Source organism: Oncorhynchus masou, chromosome 24, assembly GCF_036934945.1.
Source record: "Oncorhynchus masou masou isolate Uvic2021 chromosome 24, UVic_Omas_1.1, whole genome shotgun sequence".
NCBI classification, from domain to species: Eukaryota; Metazoa; Chordata; class Actinopteri; order Salmoniformes; family Salmonidae; genus Oncorhynchus; species Oncorhynchus masou.
In genome coordinates this window covers 73880534-73892842 of record NC_088235.1, presented here as the reverse complement: position 1 = coordinate 73892842, position 12309 = coordinate 73880534, and the positions used below count along the sequence as shown (strand labels likewise).

Sequence of the window (12309 nt, the reverse complement as noted above, 5' to 3'; positions counted from 1 at the left end):
GTAGGCCATCTATCTGATGCTGTTTGGTCCAAACGAGTATTACATTGTTGCCGCCCCTAGCATTGAACGCAAGGGAAGCCAGCGAGCATTTGGCCTCCCTTGATTAAAAAAAAAGTATGAAACATTTGCCAATCAGCGTTGAGCTAAACTGAGCGAGCTCAACTGTGAATGGTCCTGGAGCAAAAAGTGTCAAGGGAAGCCAGCTTGGATTTTGGCATCACTCCTATCAAATCGCACTGAGAGCATATGTCATTGACAGAGACAACTTGAATTGTTGCATCTTGTTGTGTTGTTGTCCTCCGGTGGCTAACTGGCTAGCTAAAATTCTCCCTTTCCTAAATTAGCCATGGACGGAGAGAGGGATTTGGGTTTTACTTCATTCTTTGTACTGGCCAATGATTATAATGGCAATTCTGATCCAACCATTAACTCATACATTGTTGTGCCCCTGGCCTGAAAATATGGATGTTAAATATGTAACTAGATGTAGAAAGCTAATATTAACTAGCTAACGCTGCCCATGAATGGAAGTTAGGCTAGTGAGCAAGCATTTTAGCCAGATAGCCTAGGACAACAAAAATAAAAGCATGTACTGTATGACAGAGTGATAGACTGTTTACTCAACATGAAAAAGAGGAGGATGGGATTGGCGTTTCTCTACAAGCAGGGTGAGTCAATACGTTTTTCTATTTGCACAAATGCGCACGAACACATGCACGCACACATGCACGCACACAGAAATCAGAACCATGGACAGCCACATCATATTTAGCTTACGTTGATTGGACTAAATTGTTTTTGGTATATTTTAGTTGTGACTGTGTTAGACTAAACAGAGGTTGATGATGTTGAACTGTTGAAGTTGAAATTGGGCTGGAATAGTGGAGGCAGCTCCTGTTTTCTTTGCGACTTGCGGTAACTCTCTCTGGCTCTACGTCAATAGTTGTTTAGTGATCCAAAAATGTTGGAAATATTAACTTGCTTGATCATGCTGTAGGTCATGTAACTGTCTGTTTGTTATGTGCAATATGCTATCTGGACTTCACCAGACAGAGGTTGCTATCCAGTTTTGCGATAAAACAAATATGTGGAGGAATTTATTCTGCCACTGTTTCTTCTTATTGTCTCGGCCTTCAGGCCTATATATCACGATTGCCAAACAACGCAATTATCACAACACATTGGTTGTAATATGTAGGGGCTTGGTTTTACCGGTGATTTCACCCATGCACCACTGCTGGACCAATGTCACTTCATCTCCTTACCTCTCTCCTCTGAGAGTCATGAAACAAAGTCTGTGGAGCTCATAAAAGCACAAACCACCGTTTCTTAATTCCCTTTTTCCTTTCTTCTTCTCGCCCCTCCATGTATTTTTCTGCATGGCTACTCTCCCACTGACCGCTCGGACATTGGAGGGGAGGGGGGTAACTAGTCTAAGATCCCAGCTGCTTTGGTTCACATTCGCAACAATGCGAGTCATCAACTGTCCCTGACCGTCTGAGTACACAAAGTAGGATCTGTTAATGAAAGACAACACTTGTAGTTGAAAGTCAGGTGCTATGTTCTCACATTATATAGCGACGGCATGCAACCCAGTGAATTCTATCTGGTTTTATACGTTTTCAAACCCCTTTTTGGAAAGAAATGTGTCAAGTACAGCAACAATGTGTACTGTGGCAAATTATTATAGTGAAATTATTAGCATATAAAGTCCAGAGATCTTATCTGGATGGGCCACCTATATGCCCATTTGCTTTAGATTCATACTGATGTTCGCCTCAATTACGCCACGTCGGGAGCAACCACTATAGGAGGAAAAGTGGGCTGAGTCCTGTCGTGGACGAATTCCGTCTAAGTAAAGGGGATCAAAAAATAAACAAAGAAAGAGCAATGGCAGTGGAGCTTCCCAAAATGAAAGACCCTGTGTCTCTCTGCAAGCAGGCTTTTGATCTCACTTAGTTTGATGGTCCGGAGAGCTGACAGCGATGGTGCCAACGCTCGCTCACAGACGACCAACTGGAGCATGGATATAGATATTCTCCCCCGTCAAAGAATGCACCAAAGAGAACTCTTGAAGGAAGGGTTTCCTTAGTTAGTTTTCCATGTTTTTCTTTTTCCTTTCAGTCATTTTCCTCACTCTATGCGCTCTATTACACACACAGACACAAACACGTAAGGATTTAAAGGAAAAAATATATATAATTACAAGAAATCACGATAAAATGTTATGACGTGATTGAATAGTTCTATGAATACATCAATATTTGGTGAAAGGAACCTTTACATGACAGATATACTGTACACACAGATATACTGTACATACACTAAGAAGAGGGTATGGATATGCCATGTTTCCTTACTGCCCCACCCCCTGAGGGCAGAGGGCTGGGCGGAGCTGAAAACCTGAAGAGACAGAGGGAGCAGCACATGTGATTAATGGGCAGAAGAAATGGGGCACTGGGGATGGAGCCGGGACTCACAGGGGATGGAGCTGGGAGCAGAGACGATGGAAGAGGGCGGTCACGCATGCACATATAGCTTGGGGGGGGGGGGGGGGGTAATGTGCACAGCTGGTGCAATCCCAGAGATGAAAACAAAAGGATTTCTAATAACACAATTGAATAATTATATTATTGGTATCCTTATTGTTGTATATGTATTATTACTACCGCAATTGCTGCTGGCTATGCCAATACTTCAAGTAATAGTACGTAATAATAGGTGTCATACTAAGTAGTCATCTCTGTGTTCACTGCATCCATTAGAATATCTAAATTCATGTTAGTAAGCATACTAAATCAACTGCACCACATCTTCAATACAGATGTTTGTATTTTTTGGCAGGCTATTCTGTTCTTCCTATTGATTTGAATAAAATGTATTCACATTTTATCTATCTACTACTAACTCATAGCTTATTACTCTGCAATGACCATTCTACAATGGATTTTCTTAGTACATACATGATAATTCCAGCGGCTGAATGGCTGAGCTATGCACTTTTGATTGACAGCAATTGACTCAGAAATGAGCCAAGGCCATCCCTCACCGCCAAAGGGTTTGCATTGTCCAAAGGAGCATTTAAGTTTACAAACAAAACAGACCTACTAAAGTGATGATGATCATGATGATGATGATTTTAGTTGGTTTAGGTTGTACCAGTTGCCTAGCATTTATGATTATTCTTATGATGGACAAATATTCTCATTATTATCACTGTCTTTATTATTTAAAGATTGTAAATCCACAAATGATTTGAAATATTAATAGAAAAAAGGCACATATATTTGTGTTCTGCACCACATCAAGTGCTACGATGAAACTAGCTCCCGTGTGGACTGCCACAGCAAAGGAAGACGCTGAATTACCTCGGCAGCAGAGGATAAGTTTATTAGAGTTACCAGCCTCAGTCCAAATAAATGCTTCACAGAGTTCAAGTAACAGACACATCTCAACATCAACTGTTCAGAGGAGACTGTGAATCATGGCTTCATGGTCGAATTGCTGCAAATAAATCCCTACGAAAGGACACCAATAATAAGAAGAGACTTGCTTGGGACAAGAAACACGAGAAATTGACATTAGACTTGTGGAAATCTGTCCTTTGTTCTGATGAGTCCAAATGTGAGATTTTGGGTTTCAACCTCCATGTCTTTGTGAGACACATAGTAGGTGAACGGATGATCTCCGCATGTGTGGTTCCCATCGTGAAGCATGGAGGAGGAGGTGTGATGCTATGGGGGTACTTTGCTGGTGACACTGCCAGTGATTTATTTAGAATTCAAGGCACACTTAACCAGCATGGCTACCACAGCATTCTGCAGCGATACGCCATCCCATTTGGTTTGCGCTTAGTCGGACTATCATTTGTTTTTCAACAGGACAATGACCCAACACACCTCCAGGCTGTATAAGGGCTATTTGGAGTGCTGCATCAGATGACCTGGCCACAATCACCAGACCTCAACCCGTTTGAGATGGTTTGGGATGAGTTGGACAACAGAGTGAAGGAAAAGCAGCCAACAAGTGCTCAGCACATGTGGGAACTCCTTCAAGACTGTTGGAAAAGCATTCCAGGTGAAGCTGGTTGAGGGAATGCCAAGAGCGTGCAAAGCTGTCATCAAGGCAAAGGGTGGCTACTTTGAATAATCTAAAATCTAAAATATGTTTTAACACTTTTTTTGGTTACTACCTGATTCCGTCTGTGTTCTTTCATTGTTTTCATGTCTTCACTATTATTGTACAATGTAAAAAAAAACAAAGTACAAATAAAGAGAAACCTTTGAAAGAGTGGGTAAAATATCAACAATGGACTAATGAAACAAATACCAAATATAGTTTTTGGGTGGAGTCTTCCTTTTATGGGGAAGGGGGGGGGGGTGGTGGTTGTATGAACTGACAAAAAGATTTGCTTTTACTCAGCCTCTCTTGCGCACGGTGCTCATTCCATGAAATCACGCCGCAAACACACAGAACTCAGCCGCTGGAAAATATAAAAAAGTTTCTGATTCGAGGATTTGTGCGAATATAGGTTGATACTTGGAATATTGTCATTGATGACCACTATTATGGTAAGGAAACATTTACTTAATTTCTAGACTAGATTTTATTAATGTACATGGCCGAATTAGTTTTGGCGTCTGGTCATTAATAAGAATGCAAATCAAAGTTGTGCCTTTAAGTTAATTTAAGTAAATAATAATCATATCTTAAAAACAGAAGGAATAGAAAAAAATACGTTTGAACAAAATAACGGGAGTTTCAAGCGCATTTCAAGTTCATGTTGAGAGATTCCATTACATAGTTATTGCAAGTTTTTTTCTGAAGTTTATGGATTTTTTTAAAAAACGTTGAAAAAAAACATTGAATAAGTGCATAGCTTCCCAATGCGACCCCCCCCCCCCCCTCATTCTTAGCACAGTTCAAAAAAGCATATCATGATGATAATGTAGTCAGTGCGATGCTTTTCAGTGCGATGCTTTTCCATCTTGTGGAATTCAGCATACAGTCCAGAATCAGTTATCATACTAAATATCATATCCACAAAGAATCGGCCAGGTTTACCGACTTTTCTGTTCGTTTGCTTTTATTTGATCACATATTTCTACAAGACAATGTACCCTAATTTACTATTGGACAAAATAATTGCCTCTGTCTCCCATTCACTTGTTTTTACAAGGACTTTTGTTCTATATTTGTATTTTATGCTGAATTAGTCTACTGAATCGTCAGTCCTCATTTCACATAAAAGTGAAGGAGTATTAAATAGTATTTTATTTTATACATTTCATTTTATTTTTTATGACTGTTCTAAATCGGTATTTTCCCTTTTTTTTAAAGGAGTTTCATGATGGAGTCCAAGATCATACTCAGAACATCCTGTGGCAATAAGGATTATATGATTGCGTGTCTGCAATGACAACCTATCAAGTGCTAAGGAATACCATTGCCAGCTGTGCCTTGGCCTGCCATCGCCCCTCAGTGGTGGAGTACAGAATTTATAGGATTTAAATTGAAATCAGAGCCATGGGTGACTCAATGTATTCCGACTTAATAGCCAGGCACTACAACTTCACAGGGAAGCTCCGGAAAGTGGAGCAGGATTCCAGACTCAAAGCAGACTCTGTGGTTTTCATCATTGTATGTTGCTTCATTATCCTTGAGAATGTCTTGGTCCTGCTTACCATTTGGAGGACCAAGAAGTTCCACAAGCCCATGTACTACTTTATTGGGAACTTAGCCCTATCAGACTTGCTGGCTGGTGTGGTGTACACTGCCAACATCCTGCTGTCAGGTGCCAACACATACAAACTGACCCCCACACAGTGGTTCTTCCGGGAGGGGAGTATGTTTGTGGCCCTGGCAGCCTCAGTCTTCAGCCTGCTGGCCATCGCCATCGAGCGCCACCTCACCATGCTGAAGATGAAGTTGCACAACAATGGCAACACGTGCCGTGTCTTCATGCTCATCAGTACCGTGTGGCTGATTGCAGCCATCTTGGGCGGCCTGCCCATCATGGGCTGGAACTGCATCCAGAGCATGCCCAGCTGCTCCACCGTACTACCGCTCTACCACAAGACCTACATCCTGTTCTGCACCACCGTCTTCAGTGTCATCCTCATGGCCATCGTGGTCCTGTACGCGCGCATCTACGCCCTGGTGCGCACCCGCAGCCGCAAGCTGGTGTTCCGCAAGGTCTCCAACGGCCGCGGCGGGGGTAGCGCAAGCAGTAAGAGCTCGGAGAAGTCCATGGCCCTGCTGAAGACCGTGATCATCGTGCTGAGCTGTTTCATTGCCTGCTGGGCTCCACTCTTCATCCTCCTGTTGCTGGACGTGGCCTGCGACATCCGCATGTGTGCCATCCTGTACAAAGCCGAGTGGTTCCTGGCCCTGGCCGTGCTCAACTCGGCAATGAACCCCCTCATCTACACGCTCACCAGCAACGAGATGCGCCGCGCCTTCCTAAAAACGCTCATGTGCTGCAGTGTCTGCACCCAGCCCTCTGGCAAGTTCTCTCGGCCCATCATGGGTGCAGAGTTCAGCCGAAGCAAGTCGGACAACTCGTCCCACCCCAATAAGGACGAGCCAGAGTACTCGCCAAGGGAGACCGTCGTATCCTCTGGGAATATCACCTCCTCTTCTTAAAGGGCCTTGTGGACTGTTGTGAGAAAATTAGCTCCACTGCTTAGGGAATGTGGATGTGTGTATATATGTTTATGCGCAGTGTGCAAGTGTGTGTGTGTACATTATGTATATATGTGTATAAGTAGAGTGTGAGTGTTTGTATGTGGTTTTGTTGCACTGGTGGTTGTGTCTATGTACAGTGTGTAAGATGCCTCTTTAGTTTCCATTTGTTTGATCATTTTTCGAAGGGTCTGTCTTTGATGCATGAGAAGAAACTCATCAGAAGAAAGGGCTAAACTGGAAGAAAATGAATATCTCTGGCCATCCAGTAGCCCATGCTAGAGAGTAGAACTGAAAGAGTGTTACAGTTTGTGTTCTTCTGTCCTTGAGGACGGCCAGCACTGAACTGAATATTTTCATATTCAAAAGACAATGTCATGGGGAAGCACTTACAGTACAGCACCCAATGTGTAAACCTGACTTCTCAGTATTGAGTTCAACCATGTTCTTTTTACAAATTGAGAAGAAGCCATTTTAGTCAAAGGTATTTTTTATGTTTTGAGTACAGCACTTGTTGTGAAAAGGCGCATTAAAAACCATCAACCAATTATAGGTGTTTACTGATTCTCTAAGGTGTTGATGGAAGTGTGACAATAGTTATCAGCGTTAATTGTTCTTATTGAAACGTTAAAGAAATACAATTAATGAAGCTTTCGTGTTTCTTCGACTTAACTCTGAAGGCTAGTACAATGTAAATTCTACCCCTTGATTAAGAATGTGTTTTGTACTTGTAATTTGTTTTATTTCACTCTTATTCGATACAAGTTATCTTTGTAGCGATGCAATGTAGTTGCAATAATAATTTATATTCTGGTTGATGTGTGACAAAGGTCGTCTTTCTTTTTCCAGTTATGATTTATTTTTACCTGTCTTAATAAAGGAGGATTCCTTTCAGATTTTGTAGATACTGTGGCTCCAGCCATTCAACATTTTGCATATTTGCCTGTTCCTCGGTTTCCACTCTCTTGTGAAAACCAGCATGCCCCAATATTAGGGAAGGACATGAGATCAAAAAAAACCCACAAGAGATTGACATATAAGGATAAACTCAATAGCAGTCGTCCATTGTTGAAAGCACCGACCCCAATAATGACTTACATTTTTCATAAAGGAAGACGTGAATATAGACCTTATTGTGGGCACACACATCATCAATAGCTCACTGGAATAGTTCAGTGAAAGCACCTATGGTTTGTTCAGTTAGTAAATATGTGTTATTTAGAACCGTTAAACACCCACGGACAAGTACAATAGCGCTTGTCAGTTGTCAATTAATCAGTTTGCCAAACTTCCATGTGACCCCAAGTCATATTTTGCACGTGTTTTTGTTACAATGTTTTGGTTAGCTCTTAATAAATATTGGAAATAAAAAAGGTTATTGTTGTCTTCTCTTAATGCACACTGAGACCTGGTATGGTAGGCCCAGTACAGAATGTTGTGACATTAAAGCAAAATTATTCTTTTTTTACCAAGGAAGTTGTCATTTTGTTACAGAAATAAGTTCTGCCACCTAAAGATGTGGGACAGTAGTGAGAATAGGATACATATCTGTTAATAATAGGATAATCCTCTAAAGCAAGTAGTTTGGGGGACAGGTCCACCACCGAAGGAAACTTACCCAGCTGTTTCAGCAGAACAGGAGATGAAGGCAGAGGGTTATCTCGCCCCCAGCCGGCTCTCTGTCAAAACGATAAACTGGCAAGCAATAACAAAAATGAAGTTGAACAAAACCAACACAAGGACCTCTGATGACATGTTCGATTTAGAATACCAGCATTGAATACTGTTGCTGTCTGGTGTTCCATTCAACATTTGTCCAGATATGTGGTGTAAAGTGCTTAAGTAAAAAATACTTAAAAGTACTACTTACTACTTTTTGGGGGTATCTGTACTTGACTATTTATATTTTTGACAACTTTTACTTCACTACATTCCCAAAGAAAACAATGTAGTTGTTACTCCATACATTTTCCCTGACACCTAAAAGTACTCATTACATTTTGAATACTTAGCAGGACAGGAAAATGGTCCAATTCACGCACTTATCAAGAGAACATCCCTGGTCATCACTGGTCATTCCTCTGATCTGGTGGACTCACTGAACACAAATGCTTCAATTGTAAATTTGTTGGAGTGGGCCCCTGGCTATATGTAAATTTAAAAAACAAGAAAATTGTGCAACCTGGCTTGCTTAATATAAGGAATTTGAAAATATCTATACTTTTACTTGTCATACTTAAGTATATTTTAGAAATTACCTTTACTTGTAAGTATATTTAAAACCAAATACTTTTAGACTTTTACTCAAGTAGTATTTTACTAGGTGACTTTCACTTTTACTTGAGTCATTTTCTATAAAGCTATCTTTATTTTTACCCAAGTATGACAATTGTGTACTTTTTCCATCACTGGTCTAGATGCAGGGTTGAATGTTGCTCCTTCAATTTGATATAGTCTAACCTAGGCTATATTGCACCGAACAGGAAACATTTGATTAATTTTCCTGTTAAGAAATTAGCTTTTGCTCCAAAGTTCAACAATTAATATATTTTACACATACTCTGGGTCTTTGGAGTTGACCAGGAAACATGTATTGTTTCATCGTGCTGTAATAGAGAGTAGTGTACCAGTCATGGGTGTATGACAGCATTCAAATCATAGCTGACCCCTCCCATGTAGGCTACTTCATTCTGAATAACAGCTTCTTCCCTCAGGTAGACTCTATCCACTCCCAGAGGGCAAGCTGAACAGATTAAGCCCTCTCATTTCCTGGGGTAATCTTGGGGACACACCTATTTAAACATTAGTCTAAGACTATGGGTGGCACTCAAGTCTAGTTCTGATTTACAATAATTAAGATACTTAGTGCCCCCTATGGCTATCTGCTGTTATTGCTTCATAAAGCAGATTCATTGACCGTTTTTGGGACCAAATGTTCATTTATTTTTCTGTATATTTAATTCTGTATGTAACAGGTGTAACACATGACGAGATCCTCCCACTAGGCATACCACGTCATTTCAATGTGGACATTTCAATGACATTTCAACCTTTACTCACCCACTGAAAAAGACAGCCAGAAATTTGTTGAATTTCCAATGTTTTATCACTGTGCCTTCAACCATCTAAAAGCACAACCAAATTCCAATGGAAATGTTGGATTTTTGGTGTAGATGTCATCTAAATGTGTCATTATTGCGCTTTCAACATTTAAAAGCAAAACAAAATTATAATGGGAATACAATGTCAAATATTTTGTATTTATACAACAACTTCACTGTGCTTCATCTAACAGCACAACCAAATGACCTGGATTGCAGTTGAGATTACATTAAAAGTACATAGTGCAAGTGATCAATGCTTTTTGAGATTCTGCACTGATTATTATAGCAATTGTGAAGATCTCCACAAACATGCAACTTTTGCATGCCATCTTGAACTTGCTTGGTTTCTATGACTACATAAGAAGACTTTTATAGTTACAGTAACCTCAAAATGTTGCCATGGTTGTGTTACTCATTTTAAGGGTGAATAAATACTGTTACATTACTTTAAGTTAGCCTTAACTTTAGGCTATTTACTGTATTACAAAAGTAATATTGAATCGGTTGATTACTCAACATTAACAGGAGACGTGAATCAAACATATACATTTTTAATTTGTAGAATTCAAGCCAAACTAAGGGCTCTATTCAATCTGTAAAGATTCTGTACACACATTTAAAGGTAATTTCCGATTGAGCCGACATATGCAGCGTTTACTGTAAATGCAGTCTCTGCTAAAGAGGAACATTGCCTTTAAATTTCAATCACAATGTAAAGCTGAACTTCTGCAATGCAGATTGAATAAGAGCCCCAAGTCATTGTCACAGATGAAACTATACAAGCAGAAGATCTTCAAATGTTGATATTTGATTGAGTTGACAAGAAAACACAATTCAATATCCAGTTTGTCTACACATGAATAATTGATATGTTGGACTCACATCTCCATCTCAACCCAAAATCTAAGTTGAAGGGCTACTCCGGGATTTTGGCAAGGAGGCCCTTCATCTACTTCCCCAGAGTCAGGTGAACACGTGGATATCATTTTTATGTCTCTGCGTTCAGTTTGAAGGAAGTTGCTAACTAGCGCTAGTGCAATTTCTAACTAGTGTTAGTGCAATAACTAGAAGTCTGTGGGTTTCAGCTAGCATGCTAGCTGATGCTCATAGACTGCAATGACTGGAAGTAAATGCCCATGAATTCTAGCAGATACCCATAGACTTCCAGTCATTGTGCTAACACCAGTTAGCATTGACTCAGGAAACTACCTCAAACTTCCTGCATACTGGACACAGAGTCATAAAAGTGGTATCCATGAGTTCATCGGACTCTGGGGAAGTAGGTAAAGGGCTTCATTGCCAAAATCCTGAAGTATCCCTTTAATGAATAGTGCTATAAATAAAGTTTGAATTGATTTGATTCTTTATCTTAGATTTTTGGTTGAGATGGAGACGTAAATCCAACATATTAATGATTGACGAGTGGAATAAATGTGAAATTAACAAAAGTGTCAAACCCTAGGCCTGCAGTGCCTTCAGAACATTTTCCCACCCCTTGACTTTTTCCACATTTTGTTGTGTTATAGCCTGAATTTAAAATGAAGTTTTTAGAAATGTTTACAAATTCATTTTAAAAATGAAAAGCTAAAATGTCTTGAGTTAATGGCAAGCCAAAATAACTTCAGGAGTAGAAATGTGCTTAATAAGATTCATGGGCTCACATGAAACTTAGCAGTTTTTAACGTTATTTTTGAATGACTTCCTCATCTTTGTCTCCACACATACAATACAATTATCTGTAAGGTCCCTCGGTGGAGCAGTGAATTTCAAACACAGATTAAACAACAAAGGCCAGGGAGGTTTTCCAATGCTTCACAAAGGGCACCTATTGGTAGATCGGTAAAAAAACAGACATTGAATATCCCTTTGAGGATGGTGTCAGGACCCGGTTACGAACCTGGGTCTCCGGAGTGAGAAACAGTCACTTAACCAACTGAGCCACGAATAGTCAGCAGAACCCAGAAGATGAGGCAGACACAGCAGTACTTAAGACGGTGTATTTAATAAAGTAAAAAGGAGAAGTCCTTCAATACAAAAATGGTAAATCCAAAAGGTGGTAGGAATAGCACAAAAAAGCCTTAAGAGATACTCAAAAACAAAAACAGAATTCCACAAGAGCATCCACCGGAATCGACAAGAATACACAGAACACTAGGGCTGGGTGCTAACATACAAACACAGAGCACAGAACTGAGGGAAACTAAGGGTTTAAATACAATCAGGGGAAACGAGGCACAGGTGCAAATAATAATGGGGAACAAGGGAAAAAACATAAGGTCAAAAAGCACAATGGGGGCATCTAGTGACCAAAACCCGGAACAACCCTGGCCAAATCCTGACAGAATCCCCCCCCTAGGAACGGCTCCTGACATTCCTACCAGCTCTCTCAGGGTGGCTGGCCCTGAACTGACGAATGAGGTCAGGGTCCAGGATGTCTTTGGCAGGAACCCAGGAGCGCTCCTCGGGACCGTAGCCTTCCCAGTCCACCAGATACTGCCAGGACCGCTGCACCCGGCGGGAA

General features: G+C 40.6%; 1 protein-coding gene across 1 annotated transcript; it reads left to right on the top strand.

The window, feature by feature from the left end:
- Positions 1-4441: 4441 nt before the first annotated feature.
- On the top strand, positions 4442-8060 carry LOC135512614 (sphingosine 1-phosphate receptor 1). The gene is made up of 2 exons (XM_064934824.1): positions 4442-4571; positions 5341-8060. The coding sequence occupies exon 2, from the start codon at positions 5527-5529 to the stop codon at positions 6643-6645; it is 1119 nt and encodes a 372-aa protein (XP_064790896.1). The 5' UTR covers positions 4442-4571; positions 5341-5526; the 3' UTR covers positions 6646-8060.
- The last annotated feature ends 4249 nt before the right edge of the window (positions 8061-12309 follow it).

Excerpts from the sequence above, each read along its gene's own strand:
- LOC135512614 (XM_064934824.1), top strand. The coding sequence starts at position 5,527 with ATGGGTGACTCAATGTATTCCGACTTAATAGCCAGGCACTACAACTTC.